Source organism: Orbicella faveolata, unplaced genomic scaffold (assembly GCF_042242905.1).
Source record: "Orbicella faveolata isolate gen_17 unplaced genomic scaffold, um_ofav_v1 contig_13, whole genome shotgun sequence".
Lineage (NCBI taxonomy): Eukaryota > Metazoa > Cnidaria > Anthozoa > Scleractinia > Merulinidae > Orbicella > Orbicella faveolata.
In genome coordinates this window covers 30,718,976-30,746,923 of record NW_028301540.1, presented here as the reverse complement: position 1 = coordinate 30,746,923, position 27,948 = coordinate 30,718,976, and the positions used below count along the sequence as shown (strand labels likewise).

The window sequence follows — 27,948 nt, the reverse complement described above, 5'->3', positions numbered from 1 at the left end:
CGATTGACCGTTGCGTTACATACGAAGCGTCAAGTCACGCTCAATGCAGTAGATTCTTGACTCAGATTCTTGTCTCGTCTCCTTTACATCTCGACGTGACAGTAATAACCGTTGAGATCACTTGAATTAAGCCCGCAAGAATTTATTTCGCAGATTCCGAAGTCGATTTGGTCCTGTGTTTGGAACGTTCGTGAAAATACCACACTCGCGCTGGCGAATGTTTGTATGAATTCATTTGCATACGATTACTGAAACCTGTGATCGCTGCAAACAAACATGGCGTTTACGCCACTGTTATGGCTAGTTCTCTTCGTGGCTCCTTCAACAAGTCTTGCTCAATGTCCTAAAAATTGTCTTTGCTCTTCACAAGGAAGCCCAGGATCGCCGAGTTATAAGAAAATCGTCGATTGTTCAGGAAAACTCGACAATTTGGAAGTCGCTCCCGACATCCCAACGGACGCTACTCATCTGTAAGTGAATATTATCGTGCGTGAATATTTCACGCGTTTAGTTTACTTTTATTATTGTTAGGCGTTGTGAACGAATATTTACAATTCCTTTTTAATATTTCATCTTTTTTTAATCTCGTTCGTGCCCAGACGAAGCAAGATCGCACTGCGACTGTAGGCGATGTTGCCTGTAGAGGGGCAAATATATTTTCGTACAGTTCGCGTTAACAATATATACATTTAACTACCTCGATAGGTAATCTTGAATGGTTCTTCGCTTGATCTTCAGACACATGAATGATCAGGATGTTTTCGCCGATGTCGTGCATCTCAAACTAAATAGACGCTTGATAGCTTCCTCTGGGAAAACGTCAAGACAAGAAAGCGACCTAAAATAATAGAGACCAACAAAAACTCGAGAACACAATACGACGTAGATACGACACTTGCATATTGTGCTTGAAAGTGAACAGCATTTCTCCGAAATCGAAAGAGACTTTAAATGTTCTTTCTTTTATCAAATTAAAATATGAAGCTTTGGCAGCGGGGATTCACATTTTACGATCGGTAGCGTAAGATGCTAGTATTTATTATTTATTTTGTTATTCAGTGGTATGAAAGTTACATACACGAGGGATATTACAATTGAAATCTACAACGAAGTCAACAGCGTGTCGATTTCACGTTTTCTATGTGGCGAAAAAAAAAAAAAAAAAAAAAAAAAAAACTGCTCAATTTCCGTCTTCCTCCCTAAACAGGTTGGCACGTTTCAGCTCACGAACCATTTTGTAAATTGTTTTCCTTTCTCGCTTACGAGGTTTACATTTCCATTGACACCTTTAGCATCCAATTGTTAAATTCTGCTGAACTGCATAAATTAGCGCTTAGGAAACAAAATGACGTGTTGTTATCGAGTTAGCGCCCTTGAAACTATCGTTAGTTATACTGCTCTGGGGAAATATTTTTAACAATGTAACTAACGCGCGTTCGTTGCAGTTGCAATTAAACTCTTCATTTAATTTTTCCCGAGGTCAAGATCGCGAGTTTGACCTTGTCAACTGAAACTATTCTTACATCACGTTCAAAACGATCCAGTGCAATTAAGTTATAAACAACAACAATGTTTAGCGTCTCTCTCTCTCTCTCGATCGCTTTAATTCGTCTCAAGCAATTTGTTTTGGCTTGTTACCTCATATAGAAATTTTTCTGCGCTGGAAAAAAGACGCATAACCGTCGTATTATACGAATTTTCAAAATTGAATACGATATCTTTGATGGTATTTGTCATACGTGTTGTTTGTAACTTTATTTTCGTATGCCATCCGTAGAGCTGCGTAGAGGTTGAAATTTATTCCATCGACCATGTGATCTGTTGTTTCATATTAGTTTCATTTCAGTGTAATTGAGTCAATTTCAGAGCAACGCGTCATTAACTTTGCAATTAATTTTCTTGTACATAACGTTTGTTAATTTGTACCTAGGTCAGTGTTTATGCGAAGAGCATGCCGACTCTCCAATCGTTTCTCAGTTTTGTTATCTTGCTAATCTATTGTCATTCCCTGATATTTTCATGTTTGAAACTGGAATTAATAAACATTTACCTCAAACATAGCGTGCCTCTAGCGTATTAACCATGACCGTTATGTGAGCTTATTTGCATTAATCTATCATGTGTTGTCCGCATGCTGAGCTTAGAATCACATGCTGAACATATCTAATACACACGATTTTCGCCAAAGCAGTACCTGTGTTACCAACAACAGCCTAATTTGAAAACAATCGCTTTTTTTCACCTTTCTCCCTTCTAATTTGTTTTTCAAAATAAATATTTAGTTAATATGCCACGAACTTGTCAATTTTACGACCGCAGCCGTGATGACAATCACGTATGAGGACGATTTGCTAACCGACTATCTCCATGACTGTTTCTGGAAAGTTGTTTTCTTTAGAAACAAAACTGTTGAAATGGTGAAACAGCTGATCGTATGTGTTGTAAATACAAGAGAAGTCGCAACAATTTGTGTCACGCGACAGGCAGTTTGGTCCAATTATTTTTTTTAGTTTTCAAACAGTTCTCATAAGTTCTCTCAGTATATGTTTTGTGAAACACTGACACAGACATGATGATATTCTGCTGCCAAAACAAAAAGACTGAAGCAGAGGAGACGAAGAAAAAATATACTTCAATGATTAATTAGAACATGCGTTCAGTCACGAAATAAGAAACTGTATTTATACTTGGGTTTACACAACGAAGTGAAACAATAGTCCATTCAAGTCACAAAGTGGAGATTTAATCACACAATTGGGGTCATCTTTGCAGGAAGGTTTTCTCGCTTTAGTTGTAATCTGATCATTTGTAAGCTTGTTATGAAATCTGTGCCTTTCGAAGACAATTATGGCCAGTTAAGTAACTTAGGGATTTGTGTATTTGCTTATCCGTGTATCATGAACTTGGGAAGAAATTTATCTTACTAACCCCGGTGAGATTTTAAAACTATTAAATGCAGAAAAAAAGGCAGTCGAGACCCCGGAAGACCATAAGTAAACAATAGAACTACTATAATTCCAAAATAACGTGCGCGGATCTTCGTGTGGGGATTTTCGGACAGAAAGTGGTAGTAAAATTGGCGGAGTAGGGCGCGGTAAGGTAGCTGGGTTAGATTAGTGAAGGGTTGTTTTGGGTAGGGTCTAGAGGTATCTCTCCTGGTTAGGGTAGGGCAGAGTAAGTTAGGGAACAGCAAGTTAGTGTCTATAGGCTAGGGTAAGGTAGGCTGCTAGATTATGGTGGGGAAGGATAAGGTAGAGTAGGGTAACCCAGGGTAGGGTAGGGTGTCACCGAGGAGTCAATCTGAAGTGTTCAGTGCTTCATATTTGTATCCGTATAGAAGCCGCTCAAACTGGTTTTCTTTGCAGTCGTTATCTGTCTTCACGTAAAGCTCTTTCTCACTTCTTGTAAAGCATCTTCTATTTTCGCGCTCTTGACGGATACACTTTTCACTGATCAAATGTGTCATGCAGGGCAAAAAGTAATGTTTAGGGTTTTCTTTCTAACTGGGTTTGTCCACGAGGTATCCAAGCTGGTTTGTTCAAACAAGGATGCTTTTTTTGCAGAGACTTGCGTAACAATCGTCTGAAGATAGTAGCATCAAGTATTATCCAGAAAACGCCTGGTCTGAAAGAACTGTAAGTGGAGTTTTGATTATGGTGTTGAGGACACCTTATTTTATAACATAACTGAGATACTACGCGCGCTCTCATTGGTCGATAGGTGTGCTTAGATGAGAGCATGTAAACACAGTTGTGACGTTTTAGATTCGCGCGCATTCTTGAGAAATATTCCATTAAAGCAATAGAGTACTTTTCCCGTGTTTACATAGCCCGGCTCATTTAAACACTTTGGGGGCTGGGTTAGGGTTATGTGTCACAGGTTTACACAACTGTCTTCGAGTTCTCCGAACGCCCCTCGTGTTTAGATGAGGCCATGTAAACACGAAAAAGTACTCTATTGCTTAAATATATAACGGCTGGTGTAATGTGCCTTCTGTACACTCAAAGAGCGAACGGAAGACAAGTAAAAGCTCTTGCCGAGCGCGTTGACCTAAGACATCACCACACTACTCAAAAAGTCACTTTGGAGGTTTAGTTTTCTTTGCACCATGAATACTTTGAGCTTATTGACTGACTGGGGGGGCCGGACGGCTTCAGGTTAACACGTGCGGACCGAGCGCGGCAACACGTGTGCGTCCTGATCAAACGTCGAATACGTTCCCGCCCGGCCCCTCCCTCAGTCAATAGGTATTTTATCATACCACCTTTTGTGAGCTTCGTACGGTGGTATAATAATTTTTCCGGGATTCCATAGCCAATCTTCATAGCTTGGCTCACGTAAATTCTCCAGTCCCAACAGTTTTATGGGACTATTTCAGTGATTGTTGACACGATTACTGTATTGACATTCTGAGTTCATACGAGTCTACCGCAGTTCATTTGAGTATTAAGTTTTAGACATAGAAGTGTTTTCTTTTCTTCACCAGTTACTTGAGTGGAAACCAGTTGACCTGTGACTGCAAACTGCTCGGTGTTCACAATGCTAGCCTCCACCTATCCAAGTTTACAGGCACTTGTTACAAGCCGGAAAAACTCAGTGGCAAGGATATCGCGTCTCTTAAGCGAAGGGACTTCTGTCGTAAGTGTTTTATACTGATTCTTACCGCTTTGTCATCACAACTGATAGAACAGAGTTAGTTTGCGAAACACACTGTTATTTGCGTGAGCTCGGAACACGCAGTGTCCGAAAAGGTCTAGGCTCGATTGCCTACCGCTGTCCGGGAAAAGAGCTCGGGCTCCCTCTCAAATCGAGTCTAAAAAGGGTCTGGAAAGAGTACGGATGAATGAGAGGGATTTAGGCCTAGGAGAGATCGCTTTTCGCTGCGCGAAAAAGGTGTGATATTTCTGTGAAAAATAAAAGAAATTAGGAATGCAAGATTTCTTCGCGGAAAAGTTTTGGCGGGCTTTTAACTTTGAAATGCAAACAAAAACAGTTTAAACGAGAAATAAGTAAGTTGTAAGTGTCGAAGACTGAAAAGAAGGGAATGCGGAATTGCCTGGACGGTACCACGGAATCCAAGCTACTAACATAGTTAGGAAATAAGAATTAAATTATCGTAAAAAGCTTTAAAAACGCGTCTGCACCTGAATTCCACAAGTGTAATTTTTATTTTTTAACAGGTGGTTGTGCTTTGGTCAAAGAGTCTCAGAAGTCAAACATTGATAAAGAGTACTCCATGGAAATCAATGCTAACTGCGACACTCACGTGCGACTGTTTTGTCGAGGAATGAACACCGACTCTCCCAAAGAATATATTACACTTTTTTCTGTCCAGAAAGAAAACTTTGCTTACGTTCACGACTACATACAGCCTTCCGCATCGAAAGACAGTTGTGATAAGGCCAACGGTGAGAAAACTCTTGTTTTTATACATTCATTTGCAATTTTAAGGCTTTTTATGTATGATATAACCCAGGTTCATCACTACAAGGAACAAACCTTTTCTCTTCCCCTACCCTCCTCGTAAACCGACGTGTCCCCTGTCAATGTTTTTGCTCCCTAAGTTCACGTTTCCCTTCACTTTTGCGCCCTTCCCTGGTCGCCGAAAAGAAGAAACGATCATTAATTTTGCATGAGTTCGATCTCAGGCTGTCACAGAATTCTGTCATGTTGTCCTACAAGATTGAAACAGTTTCTACTGGAAGAACTAAATTAACGATAATGGCGATAACTAGATTAACATAAGCTTAGTTCTTGATAATAGCAACGACTCGTCTCAAACTGCAATTTAGTTAAGCTAAACTCCTTAAATTTATTTTCAGGAGGCTCTACATACACCGAGGCGGGATCAACAAGTTTCTCTAAAGTCCGCCTGGATCTCAACAGTATGACTATTGTAGCCAATGATTTCCATTACTCCACTACAAGCTCTGGAAAACAGATCAAATATGGTGAAGCAGGAGATTGCTATTCTGCCAGCAAAGAAAATTGTCGGAAAGGAAAATTTAAAATTGATCTTACAGGAACCGGTTTTCGCCTTAAGGTGAGTTTAAAGACAAGATTATACCCTTATGTAGTCTACTTGGTACTGCATTTGCTCGATCGGCCTCTAGACTCACTTCTGGGATCTTCTTAGTCTTTCACAGTGGTAGGTTTGGTCTGTGAGAATGGAAAGTGATTTTGAAGGTGTCAGGGTTAACAGCCCAGTCAAGGATGCAATGTTATCAGGATACCAATTAATATATTAACATCTGTCAGTCAAAAATCAATCCATCCATCAATCAAGAAAATAATCAATTTATCAGTCAATTAGTCAGGCAATCAATCCATCCATCAATCAATCAATCAATCAATCAATCATCAAGCAATTTAATATTAACTTGCTATTGAATTATAACTGATAATTAATAATCAATTAATCAATTAATGATCATCTATTGATATATGAATTCACCCATTAATAGTTAATTTGTTAACAGAAGATCAATTTGCCCTTTTCTTACTTTTTTCGTTCTAGGAAGAAGTTTACTGGGAACCTTATGGTACTCCATCAGATATGAAGAACATACTGAACATTAATGATGACCGTACACGAGTGTCTGCAGAGTGTGGTGGCTATTGTGGAGGTTGTAGGCCTCATGGAAAGTTAGGAGTGGAGTTGGATCAAACGTATTGCCCACAAGAGGGAATTAAACGTAAGACAATTGTCACAACACCTCGAAATATTGTACAAGATGTCCCATCCATCCATCCCTTCCCCTCCCCTTTTCTTCACCTCCCCTCTACCCTTCACTCCCCTCCTCTTCCCTCCCATCCCATCCTATGCATTTATCCATCCAAACATTGTGTAGTAAGAGAGTAATTTGTCATGTGGCTTTTGATCAGTGTAAATAGGACCCAACAGGAACCCTTTACCCTTGAATTCAGCGGCAGAGACAGTGCCATTCTTTTGCATAACAAACATGGTTCTTCAAAACACAGTATCTCACAGAGGCTAATCAAATATTCAAGAAATCAAACATTGTTGTTTATAACGGTTGATGCACTTAGCTACACCTAGCTAGTACACAGACATGCAACTTAAACTAAAAGAAACAAACATATCAACTAAAGATAATAGGCTTAAAAATTCAAATTGGTGAGAGGCAGGCCAGTTGGCTAGTTACAAGCATGAATGAGGAGTTGAACCAGGGTCTACCAAGAAACAACTCCAACGTAGTGGTCAGAACAGGACTTGAACCCTCGACCTCCCGATTTCAAGTCCGGCACCCTAACCACTCGGCCACGCTTAAACCAATTAATAACCCTTTCATGATATCTTGGCAGCTTGCCATCAACCATTAGGAATGGAGGACCGTTCTATTACAGACAGCCAAATCACAGCCTCCAGCTTTAAAAATGACCGAAGCAAGAGTTTCAGACCAGCTTACGGCCGACTGAACAACAGACCCTCTGGAGCTATGGGTGGGGCTTGGTGTGCAGGAACATCAGACAAATCCCAGTACCTACAGATAGATCTGAGAAAGGAGATGACATTATCCGGTGTTGCCACTCAAGGACAGATAGATGAAGCCAACTGGGTTGCAACATATTCCATTCAGCACAGTAAGGATGGAACCAACTGGAAGGATTACAAGGAATTTGGATATAAGGAGGTATGTTTTGTTTTTCTGACGGTTTTACTTAAGGCTCTGAAACACATCACTTGCAGCAAGAAGACGCCCCTTTAACTCTGCCCAACTCAAATTCAAAGGAGCTACGTCACGGTTTGCGTTTCGTTAAAAGATAAGCCAAATTTTTCAAGATTGTCGTTTGCAATCCGTGTTAATCATAACAATTACAGTTTCCTCAAATGTGGTTGGTGCATAAACTGCTGTATTTTGCTCTAATTAATCTGCAAAGCTGTAATCGACAGTGTAATCGGACAGTTGGCTGTAATCGGACACCTGTAATCGGACAGTTACACGAGCCAATCATTTTAAGTCCTCTCCACTAAATCCACCAACCACAATATTGATTACAATCACTATGGTAACCAATTCAAGAGACTGACTTTGTAAAATTGTGCAGGTTAAGTCTCTGGTGACTGTTTTGAAAGAAACTTAACAGCCATTTTGCAAGCTATTCTCCATATTTTTAATTATGATATTTGAAAATGACTATTAAATGCTCTTTTTGAAATGAATTTTTGCTTTTGTGGGAAATTGTAATTGTTATGATTAATTGGTAACAGGACATCGTGTCGTCCAATTCAGTCTGTAATCACTCTCGTGATTAACAAATCGGACTCCCACTTCGAGGTCGTCCGATTTTGTTAACCACTCGTGTGATCACAGACTGAATTGGACTCCACTCAGTCCTATTGCCATTATTAATCTTCTCCATCCTAAGGCATACTTGTTCCGTTGTGGTTTATTAATGTCTATCTGGCGTTTTTCTATCTTAGTAAACTAATATTTTCAGGTTTCCTTCAATTTAAAGGTATTTCGCACGTGTCCAAAGTAACTCAAAATACCGTGACTGAGCTGCATTAAGGAAAAAGACCCAAGCTTTTTCCCCCTCCTTGAACGTCGTTGCACATGCCACCCCAAAAACCTATAAATGGACGGTACTTTTTCTGCACTTATTTGTTTGCGTATTACAGTAAAGGAGAGTACCAATGAAATCCTTACAATGCCACTCTTTCCTTGTTGTCTTTAGAAATTTGATGGCAATGTGGACCAGCACAATGTCGTGAAAAACTGGTTTAATCAGCGATTCCGAGCGCGGTTCGTGAGAATTAGACCTGATTTGTACAGCAGTCCAACAAACACAATCTGCTTGCGTGCTGAGCTGTACGGATGTGATACAGGTAACTGAGACTGATGGAAGAGTCTGGGGTTTATGTGTAAATAATAATGTTGTTGAGACGCCGGTACAGAAACAGGAGGTAGGGATCCATCTTTGGAGAAGCCAGACTACTCATCGTTGCAAGAACTAAATTCTGGACTTTGTATACGATGGTTACGTCTGCAGTACGAGCGGCAGTCAAAACCGAGCTGTCCCTACCGAAGCAATATGATATAGTAGTTTTTTTCTTCACAGCTAACAAAGAATAATGACAATACTGAAGTTGCTTTGGCCTCGTATAATGCTTAACTCAAAATTCTAGGTTTGCTTTGAAGAGGAACAGCATATTTTGTTCAAAATGACACAACTATCATCCTACCTGGCGACAGCGATCGACGGTCGAACGCGGGCGACCCATTTTTTCCCCCAAACTAAAGTCTTGGAGATACAAAATGTGTCATTTATTTTTTACTTTTTACAATCTGATATGGTCTTTAGAATTGTAAATCCATTTTCGAGAATACTTAATGCCTTCTCAAGCGAGAATACTTACCCGAGTTCAATCCCCCTCCTGCTTACATGCATTTGACGTTAGGACAGCACAGTTTTTCCTGTCTGCTGACTTCTGATTGGAGGAAGGTATCTTGATCGAGCAAGAGTACAACTAAATGATTGCGCTCTTGCTTGAGCCTTAGCCCCAAAGAATTGTTCAAAGGGTAGATAATGTAATTCACTTGGTGAATCGCTTTCCGGTAGACGATTCTGAACAAACAAAAGCTACGCCATCTACTGAATAGTAATTAATCCCGCAGATTGCCTTACTCATCTTTTGAACACCCAGGGCCTCTGTTCTAGTTGACCACCACATACTTATCAGAACAATACGGTGGGTGCTTGTTTAGTAGGCAAGGGGTACAACAAATCCTTGCGGCTGTTTTGTGCTGTCATTGAAATGTTGAAAACATTAAATGAAATTCTACTTTGTTTCTCGACAGATATTGTCTCTGTTGCGATCCAAAGCAGTATGACGAAAAACTGTTGGACGCCAATGACCTTCTCAAATCCATGCGAGCCTGGAGATGGAACGCTGTTTTCTTTACAATCCTACTGTCAGGGGGAGGGAGTGATGATGACGTTTCGTGGTGATGGAAGCCTGGTCCACAGCTGTAGCGGCAAGTGCGTGTTCAAGAACGCAAAAGATCAACTTGCCCTCAGAGACGGACCATGCGATACATTTACAAGGCGTGAAAATCCTTCTGGGGCTATAGTTCTTACTCATACAGCCAGTGGCTTGTGTGTCAACTTGGACGCTGCGAACAAGTTGATTTTGACTAACTGCAGTAGCACGTATCTGTTTGAGCTCACACAATCAGGTAATTAAAATAGTGGTTTGGTTCCGGCAAATGGTGGTATATGTTAATGTTAAGTTTGAGTAGGCTTTCCACCCGGTAGGGACACCCATATAAAAAGTACAGGGGTACTCGTCGGAAATTTTGAAAATAACCCCTTAGATGTATCAAGACCCTGTTTTGTGGGCATGGCTTGAAATTGTTCTCACCCTCAAGAATTACTAAGGCAACACATTAACTGACACTGCCTTTTTTTGGCTCAATACCCTAAAAAGTACAGTGAAAGGTCCTGCTGTGGGACCTTTATTTTGAGACTGAACACCCAAAGAGGTACCAAAAGCGATTTTTCAACCCCTAACAGGTACGACGAGCCCTCCCGTCCTTTCTATGTGGGAGTCCTTTCGTGAGGCTTGCTATTTCCTTTATCGCACGCAAAGTCAATAACAAAAATATCGATGGCGATTAGTTCTAAACATTTTCACATAGCATCTTGTAGCTCTCACATTGAGCGGAAAAGACTTAATTATGTTTTTTTATACTTTTTTCTTTCACGCAGGTCTCCAACCAATTGAACCTAAGTTAAAGAAAACTAGCCCTCAGTACCTAACACTCAATAAACCTGGCTGGGTTCACTTCAAAGTTGTTTCTGATCCCCGCGCAAAGTTATTCTGGAGTAAAATGCGACCATGGCCTGATGGAGAGAAACTTCCCAGCCTCGAATTTGTGCCATTTTCAAATGGATCATTGTATATGAGGAAGGCAAAGAAAAGTTATGAGGATAGTTACTATTGTACGGCGGTCAATTCTGGGGGGTATGACTTTGAAGATGTCGACGTTAAAGTGGGAGGTGAGAATACTCAATGTAACACTTGATAGTGGTTGTGTAGAAGTCAAAGTGCATCATAATGAAGACCTTGCTTAAAACCCCCACAGCCTTTGAAACCCACAAATGAAGGTGCCACTAAAAGGTTGAGGAAGTACCTGACAGTTTGAGTACTGGGACATAAGCAAGCTGTTAGCCTGGGGGAAGGCGAGAGAGTGGACAACTTGAGCTGTACTAACATACCATCCATGGAAGTAGCAATATTCTTAGCTGATGCTGCAAACACATGGACAAATCCTGGTGGAGTGGGCCACTTAGCCTAACTGAAATTGATCAAGAATGCCCAGACAGGCATTTAATTTTCATCACGAGATTTTTGTTTTTTTGCAGAGCCACCTCGTCTTGTCAAAATTCCAAGCGACTTGACAACTTCAGTGAACAAAACAATCATGTTTGACTGCAAAGCCACAAGTGATTTTGGAATTAAGTATTTTTGGTTCCAGCGTGTGAAAGGATCTTCTTCTTTGATCTCCATATTAAAGCTGGACAAGCGATTCAACATTTTCCCCAATGGTTCTTTGGAAATACGCAGGCTACAGAAAAAGGACGAGGCATTCTACCACTGCAAGGCTGAAAACCCCATCGGATCTAACAATGTTTCAGCTTTTCTGCGAGTTTTGGGTAAGCGCAATTTGTTCCTCAGATAAGTCAAAACGTGAACTTGTTTTTCAATGATTGATTCAAGTTGTTGATTGGCCTAATGTTACACATGGAATGAATACAAAGGGCTAAAGCGACATATTGCTTGCTATGCACGCATTACATGCCTGTAATGCTAACTGATTATTGTTTCTACCATTATTGACGTAAATCACATGTTATTTAGTCCCACCAAGCTTTACAATCCGTCCTCGTGGTGCTGCCGAGCCATCTGGCAGCTCTCCTGTGTATAACTGTCAAGCGGATGGGGACCCCATGCCGACCATCAGCTGGACCAAGGGTTTGACCCAGTCGCCAGCAGAGCAGCTAAAGAATGGCAGCTTATTACTTAGGAACATTAAAAAATCTGATGAAGGACGATATACGTGTTCAGCAACCAGTAGCCTGAAGACCATCACAACTGAAATTACTATAAGTGTTTACAGTAAGTTCATTTGCCATACTTAATTGAGCTCAGTCACGGTATTTTGAGTTATTTTGATCACGTACAAAATCACCTTTGAATTGAAGAAACGTGAAAATAAGAGTTTACTAAGATAGAAAAACACCAAAGAGATAATAATAAACCATTAGGGAACAAGGATGATTAAGGATGGAGACGATTGACACGGATTGCAAACGATGAACTTGAAAAAAATCGGCTAAACTTCTCAAGATGCGTAAGTCGTGACGTAGCTCCTTTAAGTGAGTGACATAGCTGTAAGTAAATTGGTTTATTTTGAATTTGATTCAAAGCCTCTTTGTCTTATACACATATTACAAAATTAAGTTGTCTTCTATTCGCATTTCAGCTGCCTGTAGAATTGATCCTCAGCGACATGCAGTCCACCGCCCAAATCGCAGGTTCTTTGCAGCTGGAGAAAAAGTTACTGTCAGCTGTAAATTAGGGTTTAGAACAAAACAAGATGGAAATCTATCTTGTCAAGATGATGGAAACTGGGACAAGAGCTTTCCCCAGTGTACTGGTATGAAACATGTTTTAAACCATGCCATAGAGAATACAGCCAATCAGAATACAAGAAAACTGCTGCATATTCGAAGGTGTTACGCCCAACCTTCCCATCGTGCGCCACGCGTATCTCACATTGACTGTGTTGGCCACTGTATTTTTTATGGCATGGTATAAAATAGTTATGCCTAAAGGCTGTGTGTATACCGAGAAAATCCAAGTAACTCGTGGGATATTCTATGGTATTCCACCCGAAGGCGTTGCATAACTAGAATGTATTTGGTCACACTAGGAAACACCTATGAAGGGGTCGTGTGAAGGGTAGCGGCCCAATGCAGTTGCTGTGTTGTTATAACTTAAGAGGTTCAGCTAAGCCATGGCCGGGATTGTTTTCTTTGACTACAAGTTATTCTTGCAATCAGTGTCTCTCTGCCTAGAAGTATAAATGAATACTAACAGATTGTTAGCCGAATACAACCTGATAAAATGTGGGTAGCACCCCCCATTCAGAGAGAGGAGCAATACTCGCACTGCTGCAGTAAGCAGTGTGTGCCAGCATTGATCAGTCATTGGTCTCCCTGGGATTCCCATTTCTGGTACAGCCATTACCTTACCTTATACCTGTGACTGTCTACAATAACTGGCTTTGTCATTGCTAGCTGCAATGTTACCTTTCAGTCATTTTTTTCATAATTGACGAAGCTGAGTTTCTTTTCTGGCCAGATCTCGATGAATGCGCAATCCTTGCATCACTTCCAAGTCCACAAAATGACACCAACCTTCGAAGCTGTCACGAGAAAGCGACCTGTGTGAACACTGTAGGCTCGTACAGATGCGAGTGCATCCGAGGATATGCTGGGGACGGATTCACATGCATCGGTAGTATTTAATTTATCTTTATAGGGAGCAGGGATGGTGAAGTGTTGAGAGCGTTCCCCTCCCATCAATGCGGCACAGGTTCGATTCTGACCCGGTGCCATATGTACGTTGAGTTTGCTGTTGGTTCTTGCCTTGCTCAGAGGATTTTTCTCCGGGTTCTCCGGTTCTCCTCCCTCCACAAAAACCAACCTCTCCAAATTCCAATTCGACCAGGATAGAGGACCTGCATGAAAACAATCTAAAGCTGATGTGGCTTCCCTTCTAAATATTGTAATTTGTTTATTTCTTTATCTAACTCATTGCTGTTATAATCTTAGTTTGTAATATTGGGGAAAATCATTAAAAAAATAAGCTTCAAGATTTAAGATCAACAGGACTCGCAAGTTTGATTCTTTTGACAAGACAAACAGCTCTTACAGTCCCTATCTACACCCATTTGTACAAATGGCCATGGATAATGAAAACTTGTCGCAGAAATCTGAAAGACCTTCATGGAAAATATTCGGAAAAGAGAATCATTTTGTCTGCATTAAAATGTGTCGAAATCCTGCGCTCTTGCTGAAGTGAGATAAATTATTTGGTTTTAGGAGACAAAATACACAAACTATGGCCTTTCTAATCCTTTCTACTAATGTAAGACTTATCTTTGCTATGATGCGTTGTTATAGCCGTTTGTTTGCCACCAACGCGGCGAGGGAATGAAAAATGGACACCGGAAAAACCAAGTTACCGCATTGGCGAGACTGTATGGCTAAACTGTGCTACTGGGTACAAGCTTGCAGATTCAGGTGTTTCAAGTGTCACGTGTGGCAAAGATACTCAGTGGACCACCCCAAGTCCAACATGTCAAGGTAAGTAAATATGTTATTTGCCGATTAGGAGGTCCGTATAATGAATAACTGTGACCGAGGTCACAGCCCGAGCCCGAGGTCACAGTTTTCACTATACGGACCGATCATACCCGGTAAAAAACTTATTTACGTTTTCTTCTAACTCTCAAACCACTTTTATAGTTGATGAATTTTTTTCACACACACATCGCGCGTGCGTTACCTTGACCTTGATAGGAAAATCCGGACCGCGCTATGAACCAATCAGATTACAGCTGCAGGTTACTGTGTCCTCTTGGAAAAAAACAAAAACACTTTTCAAGCCTTTGATTAACTTTTTACTAACTCTTATTACATATGTATTCAGTCTCCTTTTCCATATTAATTGTAATACTTACAATTAGTCCAGATTTGGAAAATGCAGGTGTTTAATTAGGTGTAATATAATGTTTGTTTAACGAAAAAACACTTTTCATCAGACAACAATGAGTGCGAGGGATCTCCCTGTCACAACACTGCTGACTGCATCAATACCGAGGGTTCATTTACATGTAGATGTAAACAAGGATTTGAAGGAGATGGCATAACGGAATGTAAAGGTACAGAGCGGGGGTATCGTGTTATCTTGTTTGTGTTTATCAGTAGTTTCGGTCCAAGATATTTCATAAGTTCGACCATACTGAAAATTAGTTTCTCATTTGAATGATTTCGTCCCAAAGTTTGACATAAACTCCGAAAAAGCACCAGAGGCTTCTTTTCTGGGCATGGCTGCAATTTATTCTCATACCAAGATGTCTAGGTAGCAATTCTCAGTCATTCTCACAAGTGAGGAAGATGATTGCTTCGGATATATTCTTGTCTGAAAATTTGTCCCTGTTGTTCTTATCACTTTTATTCAACACTTTGCCTCCAACCCCCAGCACAACTCATTCCTCTTAGAATTAAAATGTTGAGCAATGACGGAATATGAACTTGCTTAATTTTCAGAGGAGAAAAAACGTGTCGTGACTGGATCTGATGGCAAAGCGTGGAAGTATTCAGACAAGTTGAACGTCCTCGACGATAAAGTAAGATTAAGTTCATAATTATTATTTTAGTCATGTTTTTAAAGGTTTCTAAGTAGAACATAGTCAATATAGTCGTCTTTTTCTTACAAAATTAAACTTCGTGCAAAAAGTAATTTTCTTTTTGGTGAACAGCTCAAGCAATTTGAAGAGAACAAAATTACCTCTGAAGAACTCTTGGACGCGGTATTAAACTCCTCTACCCAGGCCCCGGACTCTAAACAGTTGCTTCCGGGTGATCTGGTCATGGTCATGAAAGCAATGAGTACTGCTGTGTCAAATATGAATGCCAAACAAAGAATGTCAGCTGCTAAGGTAAAAGAAGCGCTTTTGTTCTATTTCGTTCTGTATCCTACGTTGCGTAGAATTCAATCTGCCTTTTTATTCTTTGTGATATACCTTTGAACTGGCAAGGAAGATTGGTTTCCGTTGCTTTATTCAAATTTGATTTTCATTCGTCCCTGAGGAGGTGGGCAGAGATTACAAGCTGAATTTCCTCGTAATTGAGTGTATTATATGGGTTTTAACTCTTACAAACGTAGTTGGTTGATTTGCGTCAATGCACTTCATGCTAGAATCTTTGACCTGTGTTACTTGTGAGTTGTTACAATTGCTACAGTACCAGGTTGTTACAGAACGTTCTTCCTCCACAACAACCGACATTCCAAGCTGCTGATTCCTTGTGTGCACTTTGCTTATCATTACTTTGAAGTTCAATCGAACTAAAATTTCCGGATGTCTTCCCAGACATGTTTTTGATGTCATTAATTTTATCTCGCTTTCGTTTTTACAGCAAACTTTGCAAATTTCAAGTAACATTTTGGATAAGAAGAACAAAGCCCAGTGGGATGAACTGCAAGAGGTGCACTCTCGTGTATACTTGCTTAGCAAAAATTTTAATCTAGTCTCCCCGTCTCGCAAAGTAGGCATTTGCACGCATTACATGCCTACAATACGACCCTGCAGTTGACGCAGTACATATTCCTGGAGTATTTTCTTTCCCTTTACCCTTTCCCTCCGCCCGCAACAAAAACATAAAGAGGGTGCTGATCTGTCCCAACAAATATGTCATTCATTGAGATCATTTAGAAACAAATATCCCACTTGCTAAGTTGTTCTACAAGACTCTCAAAAATTTACTAAGAGTTTTCTTTGATTTAGCTTGTGAGGACATCTAAGACATGGTACTGAAATAAACAGGTTTTTTTTTCTTTGTCAAGGTCAGGATTCGGTTGTCACTGGCTCTACTTTACCTAGGAATCCGCTAAGGGACCCCTCCCATCAGCAATTACCTCGGCTAAGCTTAAACCCAACGAATTCACCATTATACATTTACTACTGTGCTTTCCATACGTCTCATCAAATGATATAGCGACGATCCTATCCATATACAACTTTACTCTATGAATATACCAAAAACTTAAACTGTGTATAAACTGCATTTTTAATTTATTCTGTAGGACTCCAAGGGTGTTACTGAGGTAATGACTTTATTGGACAAGTTCGCCATGGAGCTGGCCACTGATTTAGAAAAGCAAGGCTCTGTAAACGGTAGCAATGCTACTGTTGAAGTTAAAATAGACAGTATTGGTGAGTTCGAGACTCAACTCAAAGGCTTGTTCGCCCGTTGCTAAGAAAGAAGTGTAAAGAGAGACCTCTTTTGTCTGCAAATAACTTGTAATTGTCAGTTATACCGAATAGCTGAAATCTGCAACAAACAAACGTGAAAGAAGGTCAAGGTTGATGATAAGCACTCAGTTTGTTGTGGTCGCTAAGGTCAAAAGGCCTTGATAAGTAGAAAAGACAGGGATTTTTTCGGTCACTAAACTTGCTAGTATTGTAAAACGAGTTTTCGTAAAATAGAATTATAAAATTCTGATTAAGTTGGGTCCTTCTTTTGCAGTTAAGAGGTTGTGCTGATTGTTTAATTTATTTCTATCGTCTTGTCGGTTTTAGAAATGAAAGTGATGGTAAAAGAGGCGAGGAGTTTTTCAAGCGATGTGGAGTATCCTGAAAACACAAAAGAAGGGAACGATGGTTCCGCACAGGTTCGCTTGCCTCAAGAACTATTTGAAAAATACAAAGGTAAGGAGTTCTCTGCTTTGATTACTTTCAAATATAAATGGTGGCAGCCCTGAAAATTGACTGTTCCGTTTACCACTTGGGCTTGCCACGACGGTGTCGATGGTCTTCCGGGTCTAAACTGCGAAACCATTGGCCACGCGAAAGACCTACTCTTTACATTGTAATATTTGGTCCGTGTACTAAGGTCGACTTGCTAATTGGTTTCTGTTACCAATGAAAATACACCTTTTAAGTAAACTTTAATCCTTAGAAGTAAGGACTGTTTTTGGATCTAAACAAAACTCTCTAAAAACAGAAAGTAATCCGGGAATTATGTTTTCTTGACGTATTTTTCGTTTCGCTTTCAAGCTATTAACGCATCTGTTTTGTGTTATTGTAGATGGCACTCTCGTCAAAGTGACAAGTTTGTTATTCAGAGACTTGGGCGAGCTGATGCCAAAGAGAGGAGAAGGAATGAAGAAGTAAGTCTGCTGGTGTCGACCCTTTTTACAATTCCACCATGTCATGACACGGTTGCGAAACAACACAGTATATTTTATATCGTATTACTGTTTTTGTAGGTTCGATGTCAGTTCTCCAATCGTGTCCAGTTCCCTGTCTCCTGCTCCGTCCGATGATAAGCTGGACCCACCTGTCACCATCATTACGATGAATGAAAAGGTACTCTCCGTTCCACTTTTAGATGTGAATTTTGCAGCACTTAGCCAGACAACAGACAATAGCGCTTCACTTATTGTTTTTCATAGCCCTTTAAGTATCGTGTAATCATGAAAAACATGTTATCTTTGATTGGACAAAACATGTCACGGAAAATTGGAAGTTGAAACTGACAATTCTCAGTGCACGACGATATTTTTAATCTTTTAGCCAGCAGACGTGGAGGCGGTCGAGAAATGCGTTTATTGGGACTTTGAAAAGTAAGTTCGTCATATATATATTCCATAATTATTTCAAGACTTTAATTTAACTCTTGGTAAAGTTGTTGAAGCCGGAATCACAAGTGTATGATTAAAATAAAGAAATAAATGAAAAAACATAGTTTTAACCTGGATATTTCTTCTGCCAAGTGAATCAACCGCAAAACAAACTGGTTGACAATCATTTCTATCAATTAAATATCAGTCCCCGGATTGCTACTGTAGTCAATAGACGAATACCGTTAATGATATCGGAATCTTGTGTAAAAGTAGTCATGACTAGTCGTATTTACAGTTTTGTTGTTGATGTTACTCTTTAGCCATTATTACTCAACTTTTGGATTAAAGCATGTTGTAACCATAAACGTACTGGAATTCTTTCAGGTCTAAGGATCTGGGTGGTAGCTGGTCAGCGGAGGGCTGTCGAGTGGTATCTAGCGGAAGTAACGGAACAGTGTGTGAGTGTGACCATCTGACCAGCTTTGCCACGTTGTCTGTTTATGACAAGGTAAACTTGACTTGTTTTAGATACACGGGACAATAACAATGCATCGAGAAGGTTATTGTTTAGAGCCTTTTTCACTTGAGTCTGGAAAGTAATGGACCTTTTTACCGATCTCACGCAATATCAATAATTTCTTGTATTTTTCATGTAAATAAAAGAACTACCTCCATAGATCAATTTGTCCTGCCAAATTTAGTAAATATGAGAAGTTTCGTAAAAATCGGTTGAAAACTCGTAAAAATACGGGACCCCAAACTTGCAAATTTATACAAAGAAATGTATGCCAGAGGCAAGTGCTGCCTCCTTTACATCGCGACTTGACCCAATAACTTAGCAACCGTTACTGTCAATAGACAGACTCGAATGTAATTCCATGACTGTTTTCTGTGATTAACTCTCGCCTTGCTTTTTTGTCTCTTTTTATTTTTAGGAACTCGTTTTTTCCCTCATTATTTACATTGGCTGTGGTCTGCTGCTCTTTGCCGCGCTGATAGCGCTGATAAGACACTTATACATCTACTGGTAAGTGCTATGTTTTTAGTACATAATGTTGCAGCGTTATTGCAGTTGATAGGCAGATTAAATAACCACGACGAGGACAACGTCGATTAAAAAATAACTTTATATTTTACCCACGAATCTGGCGACTCTCTAAAGTCATTTACTTTGTTAATTACTGTCAAAAAATATCACGAAACTGAATCTGGAACACAGCGATAAATTTGAAATATAAATTTAAAAACTTAACCCTCGTGATTCACGTTCCCTAAACAAAGCAGAAGTTAGTCTTTTCATGTTGTTGTTTTGTAGAAGACGGCAAAGAAATGTGCCAAAAATTATAACGCACGTGCACAGCAATTGTTCTCCTCATTAAACCTTTTGTTTAGCGACGTTCAGTTCAGCCATCGTGGTTTTCTTAAACTCCCTGATGAGAAAAATATAACTTGATGGCGTGGTGTAAGGGCACTGCTACAAGACTTGTTGATTACGGGTTGTGTGTTAATGGAGAAATCTGCTCTGTTAGAATGAGACATGTTTCCAATAATTGTTTCCTAGTGTAAACACTAGGGGCGTGACGCTAACTAGCGTTGATGTTGACCCTTCTTAAGTTTTTTGTTCCTTTGTGTTTTAACAGCAAGCTCCGTGCAGAGCGTTCCATTTTACACATTAACCTCTGTTTGGCCATAGCTGCTGGTATAGCTCTCTTCATTGGCGGGCTCAAACTAACGAAAATTCGGGTGAGAGAAATAACGAAAGAGAAGAAATGCAGTTTCCTATCTACCACAAACTTTTAACCACTAACGTGACTGATTTCATGGACTACGAGCTGGCTAGGAATAGCCCCAGGAACAGCTGACAACGAGCATAATAAATAAAAGTATTTCTTACTCGACTAAGTTAGTTCAGAAAGCCAATAATTAAAATCACAACCAATCAGATTGCTCTAATATTCTCTAAGTATTAGACTGAGCACTGTCCCAAATGATCCCGCTCGATCAATCTCGAAGATTTTCTGTAGTTGTATGGTTTAGGTTTCTGAAAGAACTTGCTTTCACATAAAAGATTCTTTTTTCCTTCCAACTCTCTTTCCCTTCCGTTTTGTTAGCATCATACTTGAATAGACGCCGAGTAGGCCTCCAGTTTGAGATATTTTTCCAGTCCGTGATCGTAGCATTTTTTCTTAACAGTTTCGGTCGTGTAATAAATCTCCTATTAACCAATCTAGCTTGGGACCTTACTGTGAAGATATAGCCCTAGCCCTTTTTACTGTCAAGACCTCGGGCCGATATTCTCCTAGTACGGCCCTGGTGCTTATTAAATAGTCTCGTGTGCTATCGCAGGTGGTGTGTATTATTGTTGCCGCATTGCTTCAGTATTTCTTCATCGCGATGTTCTGCTGGGCATTGTGCGAGGGACTTCAGCTCTTCATGACTCTTGCAACAGGGAAAAACAAGAAAGCCACACGACTAAAGTATTTCTTCATCATTGGATGGAGTAAGTTGAAAAAGTATTTTTCATGATGACTAGATATCACTGTGGCTGATAGCTGGGGTCAAATAGAGCTTGTACCACGCCCATATTGGTCTCCTTTGGGGTTTTAATTTAAATTTTCTGACGAGTGTCCCCGACGTTTTCATATCGGAGTCCCCTCGGGGTTGCAGTTACACATTGGATCCTTAACAAAGTGATCCCTCCCCTTTTTTACTCGGCACAGTAGTTCTGACTTAGAGACGAGTGCTTACTGTTTCGTCAAAATAACCAAACATTTTTAATAAAGTAAACCTCTGTTGCGAAACGCTGGAGTACCATCACGTAATCAGAAATTGTATTTGTTTGTTTTTCACAGTTTTCCCGCTGATTACAGTTGGAATCTCTCTCGGCGTAACTCAATTGCATGGCTTCGGAAGTGATGAATGGTTCGTTCTTTAATTTTTCATTGTACTTTCCCCCACGAGATCACCGTAATATTTAATTGAAACCCTAAAACGACATTTGTAACTTGTGCTGTCTTTGTGATCAAATAAGAACGTCTTTCCGTGAACTTATTTATATAAGAGGAGATAGAAAATTATGCACATTTAACAAAAGCTGCTTATGTATAAGTATTCCTTCGTCAGAATAGCCGACTCTGTAGCGCGAATTTTACTCAGGTGGACAGCCCAAGCGACTTTGCACTCATTTTCATCCTCAAAGGAAAAATCCACGCAACGCTCATGGGGAGAATTGGATATCATCTCTAAAAATAACTTGAGAGGGATTACCTTGGGAATGACACCTATATGGGATATGGGGGAAAAACTCTTTTACTCTTCATCCGCTCTTGGTCAAGTAAGTTTTGAGCCAATCAGGGCTCGTGTTCTTACTCCTGTACTCGTTTTGTTCCCAGGTGCTGGCTTGATTACTCGACCGTGTTAATGTGGGCCTATGTTGGTCCTGCTGGTGGATTTATTCTGGTGAGTTATTTTTAGATCATTTACATTGTCATCGTTAGCTGTTTGAATATGCAGCAACGTCACACTCTTTTTAGACGATTGTATAACGCTAGTGCTTGCCGCTTTAGGCAACTCCATCAAGCTAAGTGACGGACCGTTATTTTTCTGAAGAAGGGGGGGCTAGGGCATTTTGTGCGATTTTTCTTAGCAATTTTTGCTGTGCAGGAATTTTTTGGAAATTGCATAACCCCCTTCCTCAAAAGAATAACGGTCCGTCCCGAGTCACGATGTTGTAAGCATTTCTGTCACGCTGAATGACGTTCTTTAAAGTGATTCTGGCATATAAAAAACTGGCTTTAGTAAACAACAGCTGAAGAACCGAGCCGAAGTCGTTCTGAATACCCCACCCAACGCCCCTGGTTGATTGATTGATAAGTCCATTGCAGCTGCTCTCTGCTTTATTTCAGGTCAGCCTCGTCTTGATGTTGATGATCCTCTGTGTCAAAGGAAGAGTTGTCGACTCTACGGATAGGCGAAAAGTCTGGTGAGTAAAACATCAAATTGTTCTTGATTTTCCAAACTGCCAGGCCTGTCAAGAACCAACAATCGCAGACGCATTTTCTTGGCCCTTCAGTTTTATTAAGGGAGCTACGTCACGGTTAACGCATCTTGAAATGTTTAGCCTAAATTTTTCAAGTTCGTCGTTTGTAATCCGTATCAATCGTCTCCATCCTCGACCATCCTTGTTCCGCTATGGTTTATTATTATCTCTTTGATGTGTTAGTTAATTAATATTTTCAGGTTTCCTTCAATTTTAAGGTAATTTTGTACGTGGTCAAAATAACTCAAAATACCGTGACTGCGCTCCACTAGATTCCCTGCCTCCCAGACTAAACTTAGCTTTCCCTTGGCTAAACGATACGAAAAATCAACTTACAAATTTCAAATGTAACAAAAGGCTGTATAAAAAAATTGCAGCGCTATCTTAATTTCAGAAATTTTCTAAACTTACGATGTTTGTAATCAGTGTTTCTTCTCTCCTTAGTCTCTCGGTCCTGTTCTTATTTATTCTCATTATTGCAATCGCCGGGACCTGGGTTGTAGCCGCCATTTACGTCAAACATCCTGAGAACAACAATTGGCAATACGTGTTCGCAGGCGCCTGTGCGTTACAGGTAAGGATTGCGTGACTTGTCACGCAGTAAGTGATAGTCTACCCTTGATGCTTTCGATTTGTTTGAAACTACTCCTTGTCTTCATTTGTTATTGCAGGGACTTTTGCTGCTTGCGTACTGTCTTTTGGACCAGAATGTAAGTTGGTTTTGTTTCTTCTATTCGAAGAGACTTGTTTGTTAAGGGCCGGTTTTAGGGGTCAGGTCACGCTATTAAATCGACTCTGTCACGTTTGGTCACACTACTTAGGTTGATTTTGTCACGTAGATATGCTCTTTCGGTTACAAAAATGAGAAACGAATTACCTGGCGTGACATATCGTGACTCAACACCTTTTTCGTTTTGAAGAGCTTATTCACCTTGTCGTAGGGTTTGTCAATCTGTTAAAACATGGAAGTACTCTTGGTTGAAAGTAGCCTTTACATATCTTTTTCTATTTTAGATAAAGAATTTTACCTATCATTATGAGATCAAGAAGATCCAGAAAAAGGAAAAACGGAATTATTATAGCACCACGGATACAGTTCAGGTATGAACGCAACGCAACGCCCCCCCCCCCCCCCACCTCAACCCCCAACCCTCCCTCCCACCCCTAGTCATGTCATGCAGCGTAATTTGGGTCATTGCGCAACACTCCGCGTCTAGTCATGGAATACTTCTGCAACGTCGCACTGCATAATGGAAACTGAACGCCCCTCTTTCAGAATCTTTGCCTCCGTTTTCAGCTCGACGTTTTTCTTTTGCTCACTGAGATCTTTAAAATCAGTTGCCAAGGTACCGTGCCAGGGTGTCCTAAGTTTGAAAATCGCTGACCTGAACGTTTGAACGTTTGAATTTTTTTCACTTTTCCTTTCGAAAATCAAACCAAACATGTCTGTCCGTCGCGCAGTTTTAGTTTGTATACTCCTACCGATTAAAACTTTTAAAAAATCATTCATCACTCAGTAATTTTTACTTTCCAGTATTACGGAGCAGATGCAGTTGACGGGAAGTACCGAGTGACCAGGCCTTCTATCAAAGAGTCAAATACAGATCTCCGCGGCTCATCCAAGAGACTGTCCCGGATAGGTTCCACTACAGGGGTCTTTGAAGATGAACCCGATTACCCACCCCCAATTATGGACACTCCTGCCTCCATAGATAGCGTGCTGAAAAGGTAAGGAGATTCCTTTAACTCGCAGTTAAGTCGACTTATGTACCGAATACCACCTCATATAAGTAAATTTCCTGCCTTAAATCCACCTATTTGTTTGTTTATTGCTAGTCAGTTTTATTAACGACATATAAATATACACACATAACATGCAAACAGGTTGTTGTTCTGCACTGAAAAACCACACGATATAGTGTGCCTGTTATCAGAAAATTATTAGTTAACAAGGAAATCTTTCTCGGATGTCGAAGGACATTCGCGGTCAGTTGACCTTGGTGATCTTCATCAACAGTCACTCGCTGTATATTTAGTGCTTGTTGATGTCCAAAAGTGAACAAATTTTCTTTCGATCGCAGGAACATCGAAGGAGAGCCGATTCCAGAAACGCCCATGGGTGAGGTCATCCACTTGCAAACATTCCCTAATCGGAAAGGAAGCTCGTCTTATTACTCGTCGATTCCTTCCGAGTCTGCCAGCGACAGGCGTCCGGACGGAGCCGAAGAGCCCGACTTGGCCATCGGAGAAAGAAGATTTTCTAAGTCGAGCGTGCGCAAGAGTGCGGACACGTTGCTGTCGAGTCACTCCAAGTTACAACAGATTCCTGAGAGAGAGCCACTGATGAATTCTGGGTACCATCGACCAGCGGATTCGCCTCCGCCATATAGCAATGCAAAAGAACGCTCCCGGCCTTATGAGTTCAAGGTTAGTTATTTACTGAAACATGAATTGTTTCACAGTCGAACTTCCGTTAATAGATAACACCCTTAGACTCGTTATCTCAGCGGTTAGGTCTTTTTGCGCAGAGGAAAAAATCAATATCAATTATTAAAGTCTTTCAGAAAATTCAATTCCTGCGTTTTTCTTTTACGAATTTAAGTTCTCAGATATTTAAGATGCGAGGACTAGGCGTACTTCAGTACCAAACGCCGATGCTAATTATTCTTATTTTTCGTTTGTAAATTTTCTCGTGGAAGTGGGGACTAAAAGTGTGGTTCTAGATTTTCCCTTCAGGAAGTATCTCTCAGATTTCAGCAGTAGAAGCTCTGCGCCGTCTTTGTCCCATTTTAATCTGACGGATTTTCCAGCGAAAAAGTCCTCTCTAATCGCTCATTATGATTATAAAGCTCATTGAGTTTTATTTCATGAACTGACAAAATATGCCATTTATGCCCGCGGCCACCGTTCGTTCACTTTTCTTCAATCTCTTTTTTCTTATCTGCTGTAGAGCAAATCACCATTCGAAGAAGACCACTCCATCAACAGGTCCATGGACACATCTCTAAACTCCTCGCAACGCAAGTCGCGTCGTTCACGCCGAAGACTCGAAGAAGAGTTCGGAAAATGCGACCGGGAAGCGATCGCACAAAGGAAGAAGAGCTTACGCTACTCGTCGGGTTTCTTCAGTGGCGTGACAGTCGATCAAGACCCACACAAAGTGGAAAAACCACACGCAAGTCTTTGAATATTAGTTTATTTTTGCAATTGAAGAAGGTGTGATACATCGTGGTCCTGCTATTCTGCCATTGGTTGTATAATACCACGTGAATGTCACGTGTACCCTGCAGCGCGAATCACCATATTTGGTACAGATTGCAGGCGTTTAACCTTGAGATGTACAGTGACTTCTATGGCGTCATCGAACGGACAGTTTATATCGAAAATAAAATATGTATTAGCGCTTAAAAGACATGGAATCCCAGACATATCGACACTGTATTCTCTCCAGTCAGGAGGCAGTTCCTTGCAGTAATTCAGGAATTTTCTTATTCACTTTTTAAAGCGTTCACCTCGCTAACATGGACGGTAGGTATCTCGGCACCAACTGAACAACTTGGAGAGAATGTTCTCAAACTCATTAATAATTCATCGCGTTAAACAAAGTAAACCATGACCGTGACGATGTTTGGATATCTGATCTTAATAAGTATAGATTTTTTACGATTTTATCTCTCCGTTTTCGCTATAGTTTAGTTGCGATTGAGAAGATATATCAAACACTCAAGACAGTGCTTCATCACATTTCCAAACATCTTGAGGTTCGTCAAAAATACACCGCTGCGCGTCGTATTTTCAACTCTCTCCTCGGTGTTTGGAAATGTGGTCAAACACGGTCTTTCGTGTTTGATATATTACTTCTCGTTTTAATTAAAAGACGGTCTTAAATTTGTATCCGGTACCGTGTTTTCAAGTATTGGCGTTGCCTTTGTTTCTGCTTGGAGTTAGCTATTCCTAGTTAGCTGTACATGAAGTCCCGGGTTAAAAATACCCGAGTGTTCGCGGGCTCAGTTTTTCAACACTGCAAAGACATCTGAGTTTCGATCTTAAAACTTCCATACTGAAGTTGTAGCAATTCCCGGATCTGTATGTTGTCTCCTATTGGTTGTTACTCGCGGGCGAGTAAAACTGAGCGACACAACACAAATCTCTGTTGAGTTACGTCATCAGTATGCTATTTTTAGCGTCGATTTCAGACGCGTCCTGAACGCGTGCAGAGCTGAGTGCGTGAGGATTTAGATAAAACCGCGTTTGGACCACACTCAGTCATAAGCCTTTTTTTGCTACCCATACGTTTGATAGTCTTTGAGACGTTAAAAAAGCGAGAGTGTTCAAGAAAAGTAGTTATCTTAAGCAGAATGTATTATCTATGTTCGTATGCTAAGTGTGAAGCGTGTTTATGCCTGCTCGTAATTTGAATGTATCATAAAGTGTGGCTGGCTTAGAGTTACTGAGACAGAAACTGTCACGGACCTTAGTAGAAAGGGGTAGCTTATTTGACTAGATAGCAGCTCTTTTATGTCGCTATCTTGGTCAATCAATAGAACGAATTGGGAAGTATTTTCAAAATATATTTAGCAAATCACAGTGTGCGTTAATTAACATCGTTTAAACCGTGTGAAGTTGTTTTGGTTTAAGAAGTAAAAAATGTTTAGTTGGTGCAAAGAAGTATGACAAAATAGAATATGTGATTTTGTTGTGAAACACCACTGGTGTAAGAACGTTTGTAAAGCGAAACCAAAATAAAGCATGCCATACCAAGCCGGCAAGTTAAAAGAGCCCAGTCTCAGTATTTTGAATTATTTTGGCCGTGTAAAAATTACCTGAAAATATTAGGAAACCTGAAATTATTAGTTTACTAAGATAGAAAAACTCCAAAAGAGATAATAATAACCCATAAAGGAAAAAGGATGGTTAAGGATGGAGAAGATTAACACGGATTACAAATGACGAACTTTAAAAAATTCGGCTAAACTTTTTAAGACGGTGCAAGCCGTGATGTAGCTCTTTTAACAGACAGTTGGTAAATAAAACAGCATCTTCATACCAAGTAAGTCACAATGAGCATTAAACAAAACTTGACACGCGTGTGTTTCCATTTCTGTTATTTTCCTCCGAAGGCGATTGGATGACAGGGGTCACTCAACTTATCTCATACCCAGATCCCACTCTGTTCGGCGCTTGGCCATGGGAGATCTGGGCTCCAAATATTCACCCATCCTCCTCAGCGCGCGAGTGTGCGACAACTGAAATTGCTGACGACGCGATACTGATTCTCTAGTTTCGTCTTTAGACAACTTTGAGTTAAAATCTATCTTTCAGTATCAATCTTTCAAAATTTGTGACAAGCAACTTGGTCGCACACACTCGCGGCAGTTGAATAGTTTTGCTTCGTATTTGTATCTGTTTAAAGCAGCTATTTTTGTGTCTAAAACAATTGATTAACACTTGATAGAGGCCAATG

The 27,948-nt window shown here is 40.3% G+C and overlaps 1 protein-coding gene across 1 annotated transcript; it reads left to right on the top strand.

Moving 5' to 3' along the window:
* Positions 1 to 39: 39 nt before the first annotated feature.
* On the top strand, positions 40 to 27,570 carry LOC110054305 (uncharacterized). The gene is made up of 37 exons (XM_020760687.2): positions 40 to 470; positions 3,564 to 3,635; positions 4,487 to 4,638; positions 5,181 to 5,408; positions 5,823 to 6,043; positions 6,518 to 6,695; positions 7,327 to 7,655; positions 8,701 to 8,851; positions 9,825 to 10,202; positions 10,735 to 11,025; positions 11,392 to 11,682; positions 11,888 to 12,145; positions 12,513 to 12,686; positions 13,394 to 13,549; positions 14,218 to 14,400; positions 14,859 to 14,978; positions 15,367 to 15,446; positions 15,579 to 15,758; positions 16,237 to 16,305; positions 16,904 to 17,033; positions 17,400 to 17,528; positions 17,908 to 17,989; positions 18,089 to 18,188; positions 18,396 to 18,445; positions 18,830 to 18,953; positions 19,381 to 19,472; positions 20,086 to 20,188; positions 20,792 to 20,945; positions 21,298 to 21,367; positions 21,838 to 21,904; positions 22,351 to 22,427; positions 22,929 to 23,058; positions 23,156 to 23,194; positions 23,499 to 23,585; positions 24,019 to 24,212; positions 24,566 to 24,911; positions 25,435 to 27,570. The coding sequence occupies exons 1-37, from the start codon at positions 277 to 279 to the stop codon at positions 25,669 to 25,671; spliced, it is 5,916 nt and encodes a 1,971-aa protein (XP_020616346.2). The 5' UTR covers positions 40 to 276; the 3' UTR covers positions 25,672 to 27,570.
* The last annotated feature ends 378 nt before the right edge of the window (positions 27,571 to 27,948 follow it).

Excerpts from the sequence above, each read along its gene's own strand:
- LOC110054305 (XM_020760687.2), top strand. The coding sequence starts at position 277 with ATGGCGTTTACGCCACTGTTATGGCTAGTTCTCTTCGTGGCTCCTTCA. Across the intron at positions 11,683-11,887 it reads AGCTTTTCTGCGAGTTTTGG|TCCCACCAAGCTTTACAATC; the intron begins GTAAGCGCAATT and ends CATGTTATTTAG. Across the intron at positions 21,368-21,837 it reads GGCTTCGGAAGTGATGAATG|GTGCTGGCTTGATTACTCGA; the intron begins GTTCGTTCTTTA and ends TTTTGTTCCCAG.